Below are 21019 nucleotides of genomic sequence, written 5' to 3'. Positions count from 1 at the left end.
GTGGGATCCATCTGCAGCTGCTCCAAGAACACAGCAAACGTGGTTGGAATATAACTTCCAGCTTAAATGGGACTCGGAGTGTCTGTGGTGAGGCACTAACTTGTAAGAGTCACTTTTAAGAGTCCACGGGAGCCCCTTCATTTTGTGTACAGGAGTGAAAAAGTTGTTCCAGATCCAGCAGACAGCATATCAATCCACCAAGAAATCTGGGAGCCAGGATCAGTAAATCAAAGTGTGCCTTTCTGTTAATACTCTCTCATACATTCTCATTTTATACATCCCTTCACCCAGTCAGAAAGTAGCCCTGGAGTATTTAGCTCCGTTCAGGGATAGCACTGCCATGTATCAAAGTGTCAGGAGACCCACCAGAGATGAAATCTGTCCTACTGCTCTCAAACCACAAAAATCAATTTTGTCAATGCCAGCGGTTATGGACAAACTGGCTGCGCTGCTGGCGTCCCCCCCCCTCTGCACAGGGTGGCTCCTGGCTGCAGGACACCGACCCCACGACGTGGTCCCACCACCAGAGGAGAAGGTCTCTGCAGAGGGTGGCTTTGCCCGACTCACAGGCACGATGGCTTCTGTGCTCGTCCATCGCTCCCAGTTCAGCATTTCCAGAGGCGGGCAGCTTCCCGCCTAGAAAAATATCTGTGCTCTTTTTCATGACCTCTAAAAATGGGGTCTCATTTCATCTTCCCAAGCAGCTGCGGAGAGCGGCAGCTGGTGGGAGCAGCGGGGAGCAGCCTCACGCAGGGATGGATGCTTGAAGGGAAATGGAAAAAAGCTGGTGCCTCAAGGCCAGGCTTTCAGAGGTATTCACAGAGAGAGGACCACGGGGACTCCCAAAAAATGCTCCTACCCATCCAGCAGGTCCAGAGTACAACAGTCAGGGACATTGTCCTTAAAAATTGGGCAAAACTCACAGGATTTTCACTCCATGGCTGTACATTTCTGATATCTTACAGGGTGTGATGGGGCACTGCTGTGCCCTACAGAACAGTGCCTGTTTTCACGTGTGCAACCACAAACCAGAGCATCCTGACCGTGAGGGACCAGCACGAAAACACGGGCACACACAGGGGAGGGCAGAAATTCAGAGCCCGTGCCAAAGCTGGAAATTAACTACTTTTTCCCCTCAATTAAATCGGAGGATCTGGCATCACAGGAATAACGTCGTCATGCAAGCTTTTAATTTTTCCGTGTACCTCCACGGGGCTGTCTGAGGTGCTCACACAGAAAAGCTGGAAGGATGCTGGCATCTGAACCACAGCCTGGGGAGCAGGAGCTGAGCTGCCAAATATTGGGAGAGTCCCCCCCCCCATCACCGTGTCACCACGGCACCGAACCGGCACGGTGCCCAGCGCTCTGGTCACCTTATGCAAATAATAATTAAAAAAAAAAGGCAGCGAGGAATCAAACCTCTTTTAGTTTAATAGCTGCACATAATGAAAAGCATCTTTATCAGGGACACGCATTTATCCCAACGTTCAGATGAAGAGGGGAAATTTTCACTCCTTTCAAAGGACTGCGGGACAGGAGTTAAACTACAGGTCAAAATGGCACTCAATACGCTGGCCCCAGAACAATACTTCTCATTCAAATCCACAAGCCAGCCACTTGCACTAGTCATCCCCAGCAATTAATCCCCCAAGAAACACGTTTGATTAAATCTTTTCAAGCAAATCCTTTGCTTTGCTTTTGTTAGTTCACTTCTTGTCAACATCTATTAAAATATGCCTTTAATTCTCCCACAATCTTAAAAAACACCGATTCCACTGTCTTCAACTTTAATCAACTGTATGGCCGGCATTTTTCATTTCATAATAATGTGCTGTTTGGAATTCAAGAGGCAGGCTCAACATCAATCATTCGGCAAGAATTTTTCCACTGCAATAAATATGCAAATGAGGAAAGCCAGTCAGTCGTATTTCAGGCCCGACTTGCTAGTGTTTTAAAAAAGACACAAATTTATTAATTGCCGTTGGCCAGCGGAATCCTATTACTTTGGGCATTGATTACAAAGCTGTGTGAGTGATTATTGTGCAACTCGCAGGCTATCCAGGCATGAGGAAAAATTATTAAAGCAAGGCAGAGATTATCAACTCAGAATAACAATAAGCCTTAACATTTTAGGCCTCTAACTTCTTCAACAAAGAATTACGCCGGAGCTCCAGTGTATCATAATTCTGAAGTCTGTCAGTATTACTTTTGGAGCTCGCTCTCTATTCCCAACAGCAGAGACATGTTACCAGCCAGGAAAGGCGGGGGGAATTCCTCCAGGTACCGCAGCGTAAACACAGGGCTTTGGACAACAGCTTTGCTGTACTTCCCACAGCGTAACTAACCATGGGAGGAATGAGATGGGGCAGGAGAACTTGTGCTGTCTTCAGAGCTGCACCCCTGTGTGCCCTGGTGCCCCAAACCCAAGATGCACAGAAATAAAAGGCTACTGAGAAGCACAAGACAGAAGCCACAAGAGCCAGCCCAGACTAAATTACAGGCTTTGCTGCAAGCCCTTTGGCAGCAGAGAGTGATCTGATTTTTTTTGAGTGATCTGATTTTTTTTAGAGGTGGTGTGGTTACGTCTGTTTCTCACAGACTTCAGCTGAATCCTAGCACAAAGCACTTGTAAATCTGCCCAGGTTATTTTAAGAAGTGATGGGAGTAACATTCCCTTCATGCTTCCCAAAACACCGAGTTCATGGAATTTTATCAAATGATGGTAGGAAAAAGGACGACTTTTTCTGCTGATCGCAAGAAAAAAAAAAAAAAAGGTCTGCTCCACACCAAAGGCCCAATTTGCTGGTTCCATTGGAATGCAAATGATGCAAAAGCCTTTGCAGAGGGGAAAATTGTGTTCCTTCAGCACAAAGGAGCCAAGGCTGCAAACCCCTTTCACACAAGCAGTTCAGCTGACTCCCAAAGAGTTACAGAACGGACTCAATTTAGCCCTTTCACTCCAATATTACTGCATTTGACAGTAAGGACAACAGGATCAGACATAGATGAGTTTGCTAAAAGTAAAGAAAATAACTAGATGCAACAATAGAATAAAAGGCTTGGTATTCAAGGATTTTATTAGTGGGGACTGGGGGAGGGGGAAAGCTGAGAAGGGAGAGAAAGAGAAACACTTCCATGAAGTTCATGCTCTACTGATTCCCCTCAACCGTCTTCTTTTGATATCAGCCCCAACCAGGGAGGGGACAGGGCTTGCAAAAATGAGATTTATAAAAACTGATGGTTTACATTACTGTAAATGTAAAGAAGCTGACAGCACACATTCCCATCTCTGCCAGGCAGGAATCTCCAAGTACATATGCAAGAATGAGAAAGGAAGAAGAAAAGTGAAATTCCATAGTTATCTAGATATTAAGGACAGAAGGGAACATTAGCCCATCTAGACTGACCTCCCCATATAATACCAGGCCATTAATTACATTTATCATGACAAGCACCGAGTTTCCATCTCAAGGTAACCAATTGCCAATTAATCCGAGTTAGCTGACATTTGCACACGCTTGTCTGGATGCTTTGCAAGCCTTTGTTTCCCCGCATCTTGTTTGTGGAGTATACAGGACTAACATGCACAAATATTTAGCTAAACTCAATTTAATTAGCTATTAATTAACTTGGGAAACTCGAGTGTAGGCAAACCTATTTGATGCGCTTAAAGCGCGGTGTAATCCCACGGTCTGGAGTTGGGATGTATCAGGTCAACACCTACAGACTCTCCCAGCATTTCTTGCACTAGAATTTAAGACAGCTTTAAAATAAACCTCTGACACCAATAGTGTCCAACACATATGGCTATGGAGATAACCTATAAAATGGGAACATTTCAATTTTACCACATCTATACAAGAGAAGCAGACAAAAGTTCTGCTCAAAAAGATTAAATACCAAAAGCTAAAAGCCTTGGCACTCAGTGAGGAAGGGCAATACCTTTTTTTCTCTCTCTGAAAAAAGCCCCAAAATACGTATTAAATAAACATCCTGTGCTTCTCCACTACCTCCTACCCAGGATTTCTGAACAATTCACAGACAGCAATGACATGACCAAAAAATACTTTGCCGGTAGCACTCACAGCCCAAATTCTGCACTGGCACAAAACCTCCCATCACCATCACCCAACTGAGCACACAGAGAAACAAGAGAGCTCCAAACCTGAGACCTGTGCCTTTAGCCAAAGCTTCTCACTTCGTATCTCCTCCCTCTCACCTGCTGACATACACACAGAATGGCCACCCATGAGCTTATCATCCCTACTGACCCCAGCTCTTACCAAAAGCTCTCCAAGGCAGAGGATCATTACCACAAAATGGACAAAAAGGGGTCTGATTCATTAATTCATTTCATTTGAGAGAAGTCTTCATTAATGTCAACAGGCTTTGGCTCAGTCCCAAAAAGAGTTGAATAGATTCTTCATTAGATCAGAGAGGAAAGGTGAAATCTGGGGACACCTGCATCCACATCCATTTAAATCAAATTCAGCCCTGCATGAATTGACATGCAGGATGTTTTTTGTATTCATAAAGTGTCTACACTAATACAATTCAATTAAAATGAACTACCAGTTTTAAGTGGGCTAGATCTGATCACAATAATTTACACTCAGCCTTGAAACCCAGTTCTGCTGTCACACATTTGTGCAGGCTCCCAGTAAAATCTTCAAAGCAAGAATATATTTAAGTCCATGATCTTGCCTAGCACCAATTAATCCTGTAACTGCTCTATGCCTCTGGAAACTGTGTAATCTGCCTGTGCCTCAGTTCCTCCCCCACTCCCCGGTGACACCTACCCTGCTCTGTATTAATGCATTATCATCTCCAGATGTATGGATGGATACATTTGAGTTTAAAAGTGATCCACGCATAGAGGTGATAACAAAATTATGACTGGAATTATTGGCAGCTGATTCCTGCAGGCTTCTCTGAAAAATTCCAAGCCTGTGTCAATAAAGGACAGTTCCTCTGACAGCTTTTCTCTACCCAGATGTGTAAAATGACAAGCAGGAGCAGGCGAGGAGTGAGGCAGAGGGTGACCCACCAGACCACTGCTGTCCCATGGGAGAGGACACCTTGCCTGACACACCCTCTTTTGCAGGAAGGGGTAGAGGCTCTCTGGTACCTAAAGCAGACTTGATATTACCCAAAGTTACTCAATGTTTAAGCAGCTGCTTCAACATGACTTCCCTAGACATTGCATTGAATGTAAATATTTTTTTTTCCAACATCAGGAATCAGTAACAGAATCCAGAAAAAATCCTCTAATAAAAGACACTGAGAACATACAAACAAACATACACCAACCAGATAGTAAAGAGAATCTTTCCCTTGGTCTGGAGTCCCTTTTCACCAAAATATTACAGAACTAACCCAGAAGTAAATAAAGATAATCAGCGTGGAGCATTCACACAGAAATGTTTAATATGCAAGAATGTAAAACCAGAAAACACATGGCATCTTTGGAGGTCTCCTGCTGGCAATGAATGTAAGTGGGATTCTTAATCACATCCTTAAGAGGCCTTGTCCACAAACGTGCTGTTTAGTCACAAGCCTCAGATATTTGTCACAGGAGCAGTTAACCACCCTGCCTTACCAAGAGCCCAGCTCAGGGGAGGATTATAAAGGTCCACACAGCTCCGAGTGGAAGCACAGCCCTCTACCAGGACCCTCCTTACAAATGTGCCCATTTCCACCCCAGAAACAGACATTTCTGGGTCAGTGTTTGGACTGGACTGCACATTTTAGGAACAAATGCCCACATCTCCTTTCATTCCCAGAAGGCACCAAATACCCGTGCAGTCCCAGGCAAGTCCTGCAAAGTTTTCTAAGTGCTCCTTCTAGCTCCACTTTTCAATAAAGTATAATTAAATAGTAACCATTGGCTAGCTGCCCCTGAGACATGTAACACCTTAAGGGAATAACTAATCAATGTGTAATATAAGTTATCCAACAACTGACTACGATTTGAAGAAACGGGCTACAGAAAGATTAAGAATAGTGAGTTGCTTCCTGCAAACATCACGTGTGGCTCATGCTCATTTCCTTGTTCCATCTTTCCATGTCTTTCTTTTAAATAAGAATTCTTCACAGCACCCCATTTTAAACACATATTAAAGGATGTAAAAGGTACACATACTCTAATACTCTGCAGTCCAAACTCAATATGGAGAAGGAAAGGCAGGACTGGGAACCACTGTTGAAGCAGCAACACCATTTCAAGGTGGAATTAGTCCCCAGAGCAGCCACAGAGAAACACACTCTGCACAATATCACACAGGCTGCAAGGAGGGGATATAAAAAAGGACTGGTCTCCACTATTACCTTTAGCTTAGTCCCAAGAGGCAAAATGCACTTTTCTGCTGTCCTCAGGCCCCAGCACAGTGTGCTCGTGGAGTGAACAAGGTCACAGTGCTCTGCAACACCCTGTCTCCAGGTCATTCTTCTCTGTGTGAATGACCCCAACACAACAGTTCTTCTGGAGGGATTTCTATATCCCTGGATGGATATAGAAATGCCATATGATGGGGGAAACAAGGTTTCTTCCAGGTAATACATTTTCCTTGAGTACAAGGAACAGAGGAACTGCATGCTGTGCACGGGTGGAATGCTACTAACTCATGCCTACAGAGAACATCCATGGTTGAATCATCTGGAGTAACATCACAGTGACCAGGAAAATAAGATGACTATAGAGAATATAAATTAAAGTTCAGACATCACTGTGAGCTGAGAAAAGATGCAGAAATTTCAGCAGAATTTAAAAAAAAACTGTATAAAATTTTGCATCTATGAGCAGCAGACAAGGTCCTGCGCTGAAGAGTCAGGGCTGCTGCCGGGCAGAGCTCGTGGCTGCCGCTCCAGTAATGCATTAATGACCCAGGAGGGTTTGGGGATAACAGCCTTGCAAGCACATGGAGCATTTGATTTATTTTTTTTTTTTTTATCTGATTCACTTTATTCAGGTTTATTTTCTTATTGATCACGAACTTTCGTATAACTTCTCCACAGCTCTACACAGTGTAAGCAGTTCATATTTGCTGTCCCCACTTTTGTCCCTCCAACGAGCAGACCCCTTCGTACAGACCCTGCAAGTCTACCTCTTACCAACACCAGCATTTTCTCCAAAACAACTTCTCTTGAGCTTATGCTGAAGAACAGAAACATGGGATTCCAGAGTTTCCTCTTAATTCACTGACAGATGGAGTCAAAGCAAAAAAGACCCATAAAAATTCAACTGGTAGTTTATATTTCAGGGACCTACTGAACTCTTGGGAAGTGGAATTATACCCACATAAACACATACAAGTACTTCTCCATCTAAAGTCTTGCAATTTCCATCAGCACCTTGCCTTCTGCATGAGCCTCACCTGCCTTTCTATCCTTTTAATTCCTCATCTTGCCGACTAAAAACTGAAAATAACACGTTACACTATTTAAAAAATGAGAATTCCCAGCTCTTTTTGTGAAGTATAAAGTAGCACTGTCCAACTGCTACTCACTGAAACATTCCAAGCTTAGTATTTTTTAACAGGGATTGTAAAAAGAAAATAATTAAAATAGCAAGAACAGAACTACTTTTGGGAAGCCCAGCTGCCCAGGGCACATACGACAACAGCTTCTACCCTCTGTTGATTGAGAGATATCATTTCTTAAAGCTCTTGTTGCCCCCCTGCCCCCTAATTACCTGTGGGGCTTTTTGTCACCAAATCAAGATTTAACATAACAAGCCCCAAACCCAGGCCCTGTTTAATTCCTGACACTGGATGTGCCTTCACTAATGTCGCTCCCACCTCTTCTTTGGCTCTTTCTTGCCCCCGAGGTAATTTTTCGTGACATTTTCATGAGATCCACTTCTAACCTTCCTCCCCCTTGAAAACATACACCGAAATATGAATGGCAGGCATGCAATCTGCGCGGAGACACAGCACAGAAACTTGCACCTTGCACTCCTTTTCTATGTAAATAATGCAAGGATCCTGCGGGAACATGCCAGGGATTGGAATTTTTAATTAATGGGTCTCTTTAATGTGCAAATCAGGAGCAGATTGCAAATTCTGACTCGCATTGATTATGAAAAACATTAATTGAACGTGCAAGACCCCAAACAGAGGCAACATCTCAAGCCCTGGACCAGACTGGGAGATAGGGTGTAAGAGAATACAAATGTATCTGGGTGAAACAGAGCACTCCAGGCAGCAGCACTCACACGTGTGCAGTGCATTAAACATTTCCACTGCATCCCGAGAGCAGCCACTGTGAGCTCAGCATTAAAAACCACTCAGACTTCCTCCATGTATGCAAAACGGGAATAAACATGAGCTCCACGACCAGAGTTTGGTCTTCAATTTGTATGTAAAAAGGGTGACAGGAAAAAAAAAAATCTGGAATATAATTAAAGATTTTTTTTTTTTAAAAAAAAAAAGGAAAGAAAAAGTAAGACAGTGCAAACAAAGCAATACTGTCTCTTTAAACAGAAATTCATCCTATATAAATTATGGCCATAAACTTTTCCTGCAGTGCAGCCTAATTAATTCTTGTTCTATACACAAAGGGAAATGCTGGGTGACAAATGGGTGTGAAGCCTGAAAGCTGCCAGGTCTGCAAAACATTTTCTACTTCAATTTATAAGCAATTTTGTAGTAAATCATCCACCAGAACCTGAGATCTCAGGAATCCAAGATTGTCCAAGGCACGTTGTATCATTTAAATGGAAAAAAAATCATAAAATATTACAAAAATAATAAATTAAACACTGGAGGTTTTGTAACCTCCAACCTCAAAATTTGAAAAACAAGCATGACCTTGCCATTTTCACTCAAATTTGACTTTAAAACTGCAGATGTACAGAACATTGCCGTCTACTCTTTAACATAATTATACTCCATCCCTTAGGGAATTTCTCTACCCCCTGGAGCTGCACAGAGGAGGTCACAAGTGGGAGATACCAAAGCAGCAAATATAGGAAGGATTGTTTTCCATTGCAAAAAAAAAAATTCATCCTTGCCATGAGCACACAGCAGAAGTTTTAGGAGCGATGGAAAGACTTGGGATAAACTATGGAAATCATTCTGGGGCAGCTTTCAAAGGAACATGAGGGACTCACCCAGGACCTCAGAGAGGTGCCCTCCTGCCCTACAGGGTACAACCCAGAGTCTGGATTTTTGGCACAAACAGCTTTGTGCAACTTGGAACACCAAGTCATTTCCCCCTGTTCAGTAAAGATGACAGCATGCCAAATTTATTTCATGGATTTGGAAAGAAGTGTTGAGGCTTCCCTGAAAGGAGAGTATCATCCTGTCCAAAATAGCATCAACACCACAATTATCCCAAACCCTGTTTAAGAGTGAAGCACACACCACGTCCAATGGAACCACCTCAACATTCAATAGCTACAAAGTCCTGTCTCCCACTCATCTTTCAACTTTCTCATGCACAATCTCTGTATTTTTTCCCCTATCTGGGGAATGGGATCCTACTCACAAGCTGGTAATACAACTGGGATGAGAACTCAAGAGTCCAGAAACATCTACCCACCACAGTACATCAGTATTTAGAATAAAGTAAAAAAGTTTATTTTTATAGAAGATACTAAACCACTTGATCAGCTAAAAATCAGAACTTATACTGGAAGCTGATTTATAATAAGTGAGGCATTTTTTTCTCCCTCATAAATCAAAGTGCATCAATTAATGAAAGAACTTTAAATATATTATGATGCATATTTTCAGAATGGATTTAGTTTCATCTGAATGGACAGGTCACAACCCTGCTGTCCAGGCAGAAGGTGTAACACAGCTCAGACTGCCCACGGGGTAAAGCTCCAGCTCTTGATTAGACATGAGCCCCTCTCCCAGGGCCCAACACAGCAAAGGGCAAGAGAAAGAGGTCTTTGCCACATAACATGGACTACATCCCTAGTCTTTCATGACATCTTCATGTATAAATTTACTCCTTTTTTTATGCTTGGCACTTTGTGACTTCTGGAAAGAGTATTTTTGGAGGGCAGTGAAAGATAGCTGCATTGTACAATAGTGCAGATGGCCAAAAATTACTTTTTATTGTAACCTACTTTACTGTTGTATTATTTTTTTTAAGAGAAATTAAAAAAGGAATATTAAATTTGGCCCCTTACAGAACACCTGAAAACACTAAAGAAGTGTAGTAGTACCAGAATGTTCCAAAATTCATTACTTCTACCTGCCAGTCTGAGCACTTCCCCTGCTAACTTTAACTTTGCCCAGGCCACTCCAGCTTTATTTTCTTGCTGTTTTCACAGATGAAATAGCCTGGATTCTTGTTCTGTATCGGGAACATCAGAGAATACTGCAACTTGCCTGCCCAGATTATGAAAAGAGTTGTGGGGAGGGAATCACTGAGCAGTTATTAACAGTGGATTTCCTTTAGCGTTCTGGACAAGGGGAAGATTAACCTCCCTGCTGTACTGGGTACAGTATTACACTCCACGTTCCTGGATGTATTTTGCTTATGGGAAATATCAAAATGTCAACCATTGTTTCTGTTAAAGGTCTTTAATGATATTGCATTTTAGACCTGTAATGAAACACAGTGCTCGGTGCAGTTTGTAATGCATCTCATTAAATACATTAATAACATGCATTTCACTAAAAGGTCAGCTTAGTATTGTTGGGAGTTCGCCTTTTTTTCCCTTAATCACTTCATTTAAAGCAGGAACCCTAACTTTAAAATAGAAAGTCCCTCACCTGCTGTAACTCCAGATAAGCTGATTAGCTGCCATGCTAGGGTCAGGTGTAAGCTGTAAGATGATAATGAGAATCTGGTGTGGGGGCAAGACTCAGGGTCAGGTTTGATGACCATGAAAGTTCCTAATCTGGGTTTAGGATGACTTGTGCCAGCCCAGGCCACAGTTTCTCAATGCACAGGTATCACGACACCCTGTACAGCCCAACACACAGTGTGCCTGAATGGATACAGCCACAGCAAACCAGGGGGTTCAGGTGGGGTCTCTAATATTTAGCATGAAAGGCTCCAGGCACCACTAGTGTTTCCCACCAACTGGTTCACCTCAGGGGGCTTCTCAGGATCCTCCACTTGGTGCTTACCTACAGAGCTGAAACCTTCTGGAAAGTGAGTGGTGTCTCAAGATTGGGAAAGAAGAAATAGAAGTGAAAGGGATAACCAACCTGGCAAGCTTTAAAACACTACTGGGTTTAACTTTATTATTCAAAAATCACTGGAAAAATATCCTCTAAGTTCATTAATTTCTGACTAGCAGAATTATTGGGCACAATGAACAATCTGTGTATAAACGTTCTCATCTGCAAGGTTGTTGTTTTCTGTCAAAAATCATACAGTAGTTTATATGTATTCCTGAGGACAGCATACCTGACATTTTATCTCCTTGTCCTTTTACCTTAACACCAGTAATAAAGGTGTTCAATTCTAAAAATTAAACAGATCCACACCACACTGAAGTTGAGTACTTTGCACTTATCTACTGTAGCACTTATCTACACATTATATTTGCCATATTGGAGAATCTACTACAAATCTCATCAGATGGATATCATTAATAGTGATCCTAAGAAATAAATAGATGAAGCAGCTCCAAGCTGAAAAGATATTTGCTCTTGGCTTAACAGCACAGGCTCCCTTTGGGCTACGCGACTCCTGGTTACAGCAAATCTTTGCTTTCACTGACCCAACACAAAATTGGTACCACAAGGTGTCTCTGGACAAAGAAGCATCTCAATTCTGCACCAAACAGCGATAACCAAACCTATTATTTCCAAGATCCAGCACAAAACTCAAATTTGATAAGCAAAATTCAATCCCCATGTAAACTAGAAACAGCAGCAGGACCCAAACTAAGGTTTACCAACATCAGGTAAGTGACAACAGGCCACCAGCAGAGATCAACTAGGCACATACAGATGTGGGTGACAGGAGACCTTTTCTTTGTCTGGATTAGGAAATACTTTTTGGTTTCTATTTGCACAGTACCCAATTAGTGATTAAGGCAATACAAACCAGCAGTTAATACTACAGACAGACACTGCTCAAAGCCCTCGCTGTCCCATTAACACTTCCCTGCACAGGCGAAACACACTGGCTACAGCAGAGACTACCCAAAGTATAAAGATTGAAAAATTCTTACAGTTCTGGACAGCGTTGTCAAATTCTTGTCCACCTTCCTTTCTGAAGATCGGGTAGGTATCTGGCTGCGGAAGCCGGTTGGCAGTCAGGAGCGCCTTCTGCATCTTGATTCTCCCTTCCAAGAGTTGATCCCACAGTGCTTCATGACAAAGAGAAAATAAAACAGTTATTCAGCAAGCCAAAGCACTTGCTCCTTGTGAAGGAGCTGTTGATTGAACAGTGCAGACCCTCTCCTTTGGGCTACATAACTCCTGGTTAGGGCAAATCTTTGCCTTCCCTGACCCAGCACAAAATTGGTACCACGGGGTGTCTCTGGACAGAGCAGCATCCCAGGCTATGAACCTGACTGGAACTCTGATTCACAAAGGAAAAAAATCATCCCTTTGTTTAAATGGAAATGCTGCAAATGGAGGTTGATAATTTAATAGGCCAGATTGAAAGAAACTGCACTTAGTATTACATTTTTAAATGAAACAGAAGCGATATCAGCATCGCTGCACAGCACCACCCACGTAGCAAGTGCCCATCCCCACCCACACTACAGGTACATTCAGCAGTGGTTCAATTAAGCCCGTGGATAAATGCACTTCATAACACGAGATTTTGTACCAGCAGGGACACCAGTTTGCACAGCAGATTTGGCACAACATTTGCAAATTACTTGGGCTGCTGCAGCGCTCACATGCAGGATGCTGACAGCATGTTAACGTGCTGAGGTGCTTCCTAACATGGCCAGTTTCTAGAGTGTCAGGATGGTGGAAGTCTCGTTAAAACACAAAGCAAACATGCACAAACCTAGCTGGTTCTTCACAGCTTTGCCTTTTTCTACTTCTTCAGTGTCTTGTCCTTTTGAGAAGGTCATCATCCCCCCATCATCTTCAATGTCTTTGGTTTCCTTTATATGGTTGTGGTTTTCACTCCCATATTCCTCTTCACTTCCTTCTTCCTCGTCACTGCCTTCCTCCTCATCACTGCCTTCCTCCATGCTGGCATCATCTTCATCTTCCCCCTCGCTGCTTCCAACGTCATCCATCCCCTCTGTAAATTTCTCAAAGTCTGTGATATTCTGGAAACTGAACTTTGGTGCCTTGGCATTGACAGATGGGTCTGTCTCTTCATCCTCATCCAAGTCATCCTCCTGGTCACTGCCAGCACTGCTGGGCGTCTCCTTTGGTTTACTGCCTATGCTGCCATTCTCTTCTGAGTCTTCACCACCACTGTACCATTCATCTAATCCTTCTTCAGCTAGTAATTAAAAAAGAAAAAAGTTATTTTCTTACCAGCAAAAACCATTCATCTAATCCTTCTTCAGCTAGTAAGTAAAAGAGAAAAAGTTATTTTCATACCAGCAAAGTGTGCCACTTTGCAATATGTATCATCAACAGCTACAGGTTTGGGCTATTTGAGCTCCAAACTCCGTTTTATCTGTGTATGATGTCACTTTCTGTTTGGCTGAATAATAGAAACACAACGACAAATCCACAAAAAGATCTCAGCTCACATTTACCACAGCAATGATCAGTAGATCCATGGCTTAGCTTTCTAATGAAACAATGACATGATAAGCAAACGAGGTGATCAGAATTTGCTACATGCATTTTTTAAATGAGAATCTGAATATACTTGCACTCCCCAAGATATATTGGCTTAAAAATGGGAGCCGATTCTTTTCCTCTGCACAATATTCAGCCAGTGTGCTGAGCCTCTTCCCTTAGACCAAGAAAATATGGCCTGAATTTCAGGAAGGCACTTCAGGAAGACATCCAACTTAATTGTACCTGTTTAGGTGCCCTGAACAGGGACCTAAAGTTTGTCACCTCAGCTCAGATAGCACTAGCTCAGTTAACATGCTAACATCATATTTTGTGTAGTCTAGCAAAAAGGGGAAAGAAATGAGATTTCTTACCAGACCCTTCTTCAGACAGAGCATCTCCCCAGAGTTCTTCTTGCAGAGCTTTGCGAGATGTAGCTTTTCCACTGTACCTTTTATCAGCTTCCAAGAGAGAGGCTGAAGCTTTTTTTCGTATATCACCAACAGGCAAGATGTCATCTTCAGTTTCATCCTCAAATTTGTCGATCACTTTAGCAACTGTAGCTGTGGGGGGAAAAAAAGGTGGGGAAAGGATGTCTAAACTGACCTGAGCCATGGAAAACTCCTCGTGCTCTACAAACAAAAATATACTGCAAAGGTGAACGGGATGGCAACACAGCCTCACGTAAGAGTCTGGTTTTTAGGCTTTGAGAGGGAGCCAGGCTCTTCCCTGCCTGGTGAAGGAAAGCCAGTCCACTAATTGTCTGCAAAGGGGGAAAGGTTGCTGGGGAAACAAAGGCAGAGAAAAAGCCTCAAAGCTGGGGTTTGTGTAGATCTGCACCAGTCCTGCCTAGAAACTACTGAGCAAAGTAATACTCAAGATCTAGCAGAAGAGATAGAACAGCTACAAGTTATTTTCCAGAACACATTCTGTGACATGTCTGTGGCCAGAGATGTTCTCCCACCTGCTGGGTTAACCTCTGCAGAAGGAAAGGAGATGCGCTAATTGTCTGCAAAGGGGGAAAGGTTGCTGGGGAAACAAAGGCAGAGAAAAAGCCCCAAAGCTGGGGTTTGTGTAGATCTGCACCAGTCCTGCCTAGAAACTACTGAGCAAAGTAATACTCAAGATCTAGCAGAAGAGATAGAACAGCTACAAGTTATTTTCCAGAACACATTCTGTGACATGTCTGTGGCCAGAGATGTTCTCCCACCTGCCAGGTTAACCTCTGCAGAGGGAAAGGAGATATTATGTGAACTGACTAAATCCAACCCCCCTCCCGTGCTCTGGACAGTTTGGTACCACAGGGCTCACCTGCAACACAAACGTTTATTAACATTTGCCGAAAATCCTGCTGATTTTTTTTTTTCAGAATTAACACTGCCTACTTTCAAATTTTTTTCCCTGTCTCTTCTTTATTTTAGAGCAAAACTAAGCCTACCCAAGCCTTTCCACAGATTCATTAAGGTCTCGGTAAGGTCACCATTAAGGTCACCTGGTATTCCTCCAGGTGGAGGACTCACTAAGGCTGGAATGCCCTCACTCACTTCACACTTACAGATTAAATGAGGAAAAATGGATTCAGCTGCACTTTGGCCTCTTGCTGTATATATAAACCACATAAATAGGTAAACATTTGAGAATGGCTAAACAGAGAAAATAATTTCACTGTGGTTATTACCCTCTTTCATACTCATCTTCTCCAGGGCACAGGAGATGAGCAGTCCAGCAAAGAGAACACATCAGACCATACCCCCTCCTTATTTTCATTCATGTGCAAGACACCCTGTACGCAAAATTACAGGGTTAGCTTTGTTCAACCAATTGAGTGATCCAACCAGCTGAGCATCACTAAGTGCTCTTTTAATGTGTGTTTGGAAATGTTAATGCCTCACATATAGTGTTTACTTGAGGCAGGGGGGAAGCAAAAAATAATAATCTCCTGCTCATAATCAAAGATCTGGTCTAAATGTAGTCACTGCAGCTACAAGAGGATGGCAAGATGCTTGGCACCAAGGAATGACAAGGCAAGAAGAGCTGATGCAGAATGACTAGTGGCACTCAACAGATCTTCTGGCATTCTCAGTCCTGGCACTGCTAAAGCACGAAATCTGAAACTCAATTATGATTACTAGAATGGCAAAACGCCTTTGCTGACTCCATTAATTTTCCTCAATGGCTGCTGAAATGTTGCTAACAAGATACTATTGCTCTCACACACCTGTACTGAAGAACCAGGCCAGCTGGCACAACGTTTAGCCTGATTGGAGCCTAAAGCCAACCACTGCCTGTGTGTGAGTGAGGCTGCAGGGGCCCTGCCCCACAGCTCAGCTGGTGCTGCTGGTCCATGGGAAGACTCTGCTCTGGAGAAGATAACTCAAGGAAATGGCAGACACCAGCCTGGAAACTTAGAAGATGACACAGCCACCTACCCATCACAGGGAAAGGGACCAATACCTCAAAATTCTTAACTAAGGCAAGAAGAGCTTGATTAAAAAGGTAAATTGATTATTAGTCACTGGAAAGCATCAAACAAGGCAGGTGCAGCACTCGGCCTGCTCCAAGCACCTGGTGGGACAGAATGGGGAGTCACCAGCGACCACATCCACCCAGCCTCCCCCTGCTCCCACGGCCACACCGGCCGGGCCTCACGGGCAGAGGGGACCGTCCTGCCCCGACGCTGCGATTTTACGACCCTTTTCCTGGAGATTTCCAGCCGGATCCGCTCCCCAGACCGGCTCCTGGCACGGCACGGCCTGCACCGGGGCAGCCCTGAGGTAAGACCCATCCCTGAGGTAATTCTGACCCCTGAGGTAACCCAGGTCCTTGGGCCAGCGCCGGCCCCTTGGCAGCCCTGAGATAGGCCCGATTCGATCCCCGAGGCAGCCCCAGCCCCTCACGCTGCCCCGAGGCGGCCCCGGTCCCTGCGGTAACTCCCATCCCACCGACAGCCCCGGTCGCCACCTGCCCGGGCCCGGTGCGGCGGGTGGCGGCGGGCCGAGAACCGCTCGCTATGGGCCCGCATGGGGCTGGGGGCACAGCGGACCTCCGCCCGCGGCTGCGGGAGACGGAGAAGCCCAGCGGGACTGAGGGAACCCCATCCCCGCACCGGGCCCGGGCCCCCCAACCGCGGCGGCGGCACCACGTGCGGCCGGTCTGGCGGCACCCCGGCCCACTGCGGCCCGCCCCCGCCGGCCGCGGGCATTCAGCCTTCCTCCCGGCCCTCCCTCACCTTCCTCCGCGTCGTCCTCGGGGTCGCGCAAGCTGGGCCGGGGGTTCCCCACAGCTCAGCTGGTGCTGCTGGTCCATGGGAAGACTCTGCTCTGGAGAAGATAACTCAAGGAAATGGCAGACACCAGCCTGGAAACTTAGAAGATGACACAGCCACCTACCCATCACAGGGAAAGGGACCAATACCTCAAAATTCTTAACTAAGGCAAGAAGAGCTTGATTAAAAAGGTAAATTGATTATTAGTCACTGGAAAGCATCAAACAAGGCAGGTGCAGCACTCGGCCTGCTCCAAGCACCTGGTGGGACAGAATGGGGAGTCACCAGCGACCACATCCACCCAGCCTCCCCCTGCTCCCACGGCCACACCGGCCGGGCCTCACGGGCAGAGGGGACCGTCCTGCCCCGACGCTGCGATTTTACGACCCTTTTCCTGGAGATTTCCAGCCGGATCCGCTCCCCAGACCGGCTCCTGGCACGGCACGGCCTGCACCGGGGCAAGCGCGGAGGGGGCGTGGTCGGAGACGGGGCGTGGTCTGTGGGCGTGGCCGGCGCCCCGGGCCGGTGCAGCGCGGGAATGGGCCGTGCGGGGTCCTAGCGCCCGCCGGCTGGGAAACCGGGGGCCACCGGGACCGGGAACGGGCAGGGGAAAGCGGGCCGGAGCCGGGGAGAGCGGCCACCGCGGGGCGGGAGGGGCCGGTCCAGACGGTCCCGGGGTTTCGGAGTGTCCGCCCATTGTCTGACGGGCGCCTGGGCTGAGATGCGGCGGGTGCGCAGGCAGGAATAACGGTGATAAATAGAAATATCCACAGCCACCCCCCGGGGAGAGCTGCCTGGCCCGGTCCCGCCGTCGATAAGGGGCGAATGATGGTAATTAGATACGTGGGGGTCGTGAGAATTGGCGTTTGGCAAGTGCTCTGCCTCTGAGCAGCACTGGAGTAACAGCCGAATAAAAGCAAAGTCACGTCATGTGATGCAAAAATGCTACAACTATTTATTTTTTTTTTAAGTCAAAATCACACTTTTTCTTAGCGCCTCTGCCTGCGCAGAACGGGATTAATTATTTTCTTGTCCCATACGTTTTGTGGCCCCCGTGGGGTCCCTCTTCCAGCAGCGAGAGCTTGAAGGTGGGTCCTGTGGTTGGACCTGGCCTGGCCGTTGGGCACAGATGGGTCCTTCCACCCCGTGTACACCCCATGGGGCCTTCCACCCCATGTGGACCCCATGGGTCCTTACACCCCATGTACACCCCATGGGTCCTTAAACCCCGTGTACACCCCATGGGTCCTTCCACCAGCGTCACACCAACCTCCGTGAGCCCCTACCAGCACTTTGGGGCGCTTTGGCCAAGCTCTGGCCAAGAGGCAGCCCCCAAGGGATGTGGCAAGGACCTGCTGGGAGCATTGACAAGGATGGCCTCTCTTGGGTTTGCCCCCCGACTGCTTCTCCTTGGATGAGGTGGCCCCAAAACACCAGGTGAGACCCGGAGCTGGGGAGCAGCAATAGAGGCGGGTGCGTATTTTGTTACAAGGGACCCCAATCAGCATCTCGACCCCGAGCTGCAGATGGAGGTCTGACCTCCAGACCCCACCACGAGCAGCTCCAAGGGCTTAGCCCAGACCCCAGCATTTGGGCTTTCCCCAACCGACGCTGAGCCTCTGCCCCCCAACCGGGGCCGGGTACCCCCCCAGTGAGCCCTGGGCTGCTTGTTCATCCCCATCTTGTCAGCAGCCCCTTCCCCACTCCTGATTTGTTTTGAAATGCCATAAAAAGGGATGCAGAGAGGGTTCCTCAGGCGGGCGCAGCGAGGTGCTCCAGCGTTCAGTGCAGGCGCTTCTCCTACAGAGGGCAGAGGAATATCATTAATTACCATCGCCGCCAGCAGCCCCTCGCTGCCACCCCCCCACCAGCTTGGGATGGGGGCTCGGGGGCCCGAGAGGCACCCAGGGAGGGGGAAAAAAAAAAACCCCAACATCTCCCCCCCTTCTCACACGCCCCACGACTCTCCCTGTGAAACTCCGTGATTTTGAGCACCGCGGATACAATAAACAGTTCAATTCACATAAGAAACTAATGTTTACTAAAAATGCACATTGTCATTGCAAGCAAACCCCTTGGATTTTATGTTGTCGAGTATTTCAGTCCTATTTCAACTTTATTTTGTAGTTTGTATTTATTTTATCCTGACGTGATTGACAGCTATAATGCTCTGCATTCCATATTATTCCAATTTGCCATTGCTCCAGCAATGGGAAAATAAGCACTGCTATCTTTTTATTTTTTTTTTAATTACTATTCTTTTCACCAAGACATGGTTTTACAAAACAGGAAATTTATAAAACAGGAGATGTACACAGTGTGTCTTCTCTGGCTCTGCTTCTAGGTTTTTTTTTTTCTTTGAGTTTGTAGGTATTTTGTTTCCAGAGTGAAAGATGGGATTATAAACAAAGGGAGGAGCCTGGAGAAATAAATCTATAGAAAATTAAGTAGCAGAAACAAGTGCTCACCCGAACAGTTACGTGGCAGTAACTAACCACTCGCCTCACCAAAGAATTCGTGCATAATTGCATTTTCAAACCTTGCAGAGTGAAAAAGGGACGTTCTCTACCCTGACCTAACAGGTAATAAATAGCGCTGTTAATAAAGGCAGAGAGGCGCTTAGTGATGGGGAAATAAAACACACCCAATATAATTCATATAAAAACACAGTGAGTTGCATCAGTCCTTTTGAGTCAAAAATGAGCTTCTTAAAGTTGCCAGCATTTTTGTCACTCACGCCGGTGAGGTCAGGATTTCACCCCCTGAGCCTAACGAGCAATCCTGTGGTATAAATCCCCACCTCAGCAATGCACTAAAATTCACATATGTACAACTGTAACCTGGGGGGGCTCTGGCAGGGCCCACAGACCCACTTCTTTCCTGTCCTGCATCCACGGCTTACACCCTTGGGTGCACCAGGAGAAGGGGGGGACCCCACGCTGGGACGTGCTCCGGTGTCCCCGCTCCGCTGACCCGCAGGAGCTGCTAATTCAGAATTTTTTATAAAGAGATTCAGTCAATATAAACTCACATCAAACAGAAAAGGCAGCGTCTGACAGTCACGGGTTGTTAAAATATTTCACCAACAAGAGAGACTCCTTCCTCGCTGTTTATTCTCCCTCTTTTGCCTTTCACTTAGCAAGGTAATTAAATCAGACTCTCAGGCTCGGTTTTAATTTCTGGTTCACATGCCCTCAAACCATGCTGCCGTGGATTGGACTCATAATCATGCGGGGGAATATTTGTACAAAAATTATATCAATACATTTTAATTTAAGACGATCATGAAAGCCTTTTTATGCATCACGGTACGTTCTGTAAAACCCTCTGCCTGTTTATAAACTATAAGCAGAAGCCATCAAACTAACTGACATAATTTCTTTGGCGTTTTTCCTCTTAATTTTACTTTTTATTTACATGCTTATTTGCTAAAATGGAAATAACACCCTAAACACAGAACAGATAAACAAGTGCATTTTGAACAGCCTGTACTACAAGAAAGCACTTTTAATTTCTCACCCTCGGCTCCTTTTGCTCCTGTGTCTTTGTGGAGCTTGTCATCTTTTAGGAAATTGTCAGATTAGATGGTAGCTTTGGCAGGGAAAGACCGTATCATCCTTGTGTGTCTGTATAATTACAGGTTATTAATACAAATCCATTTTTCAGAGCGTTTCTTTACTTAAATATATAAATAAAGAAACGTGCTGGAAATGTAAAGCCGTTGAGATGCCACCACCAGCCTGAGCATCCTTCTGCCGTCACCATCACTCAGCCTCGGGTCCCACCTCGGGGAGCGGGGTGGTGGGACCAGGGGGGTGGGGGGGATTTCATTTTAAAATTTTTTTTTTTTTTTCTCTTTAAATCAGCAACGCAATTTGTCAGTGAAAAAAAGAGAAAAAAAAAAAAGAGGGGGAAAAAAAAATAATGAGAAAAAAAAAAGAAAGCACTCGTAAAACCTGTCCACTAAAACAAATTACATAACAGGAAATTTAGATTATGTACACACCTTATAAATATTTATTACTATTTTCCTTCCGTGTTTTTATTTACTTGAGTATTTCTGATATTCCTAACCCGTCGC

General features: G+C 45.3%; 1 protein-coding gene across 1 annotated transcript in view; it reads right to left on the bottom strand.

The window, feature by feature from the left end:
• Positions 1 to 17066, bottom strand: part of AATF (apoptosis antagonizing transcription factor) — a 58174-nt gene extending 41108 nt beyond the window's left edge. Inside the window, exons 1-5 of the mRNA XM_014953345.1 lie at positions 17063 to 17066; positions 16903 to 16956; positions 14048 to 14236; positions 12937 to 13386; positions 12143 to 12280 (exon numbers count right to left, since the gene is read on the bottom strand). Coding sequence (XP_014808831.1) covers positions 12143 to 12280; positions 12937 to 13386; positions 14048 to 14236; positions 16903 to 16956; positions 17063 to 17066 — 835 coding nt within the window. The remainder of the gene's footprint in view (positions 1 to 12142; positions 12281 to 12936; positions 13387 to 14047; positions 14237 to 16902; positions 16957 to 17062) is intronic.
• Between the last annotated feature and the right edge of the window lie 3953 nt (positions 17067 to 21019).

The sequence above is a fragment of the Calidris pugnax genome, unplaced genomic scaffold, assembly GCF_001431845.1.
Source record: "Calidris pugnax isolate Ruff unplaced genomic scaffold, ASM143184v1 scaffold45, whole genome shotgun sequence".
Classification (NCBI taxonomy): domain Eukaryota; kingdom Metazoa; phylum Chordata; class Aves; order Charadriiformes; family Scolopacidae; genus Calidris; species Calidris pugnax.
This window is presented reverse-complemented; position numbering and strand designations above follow the sequence as displayed.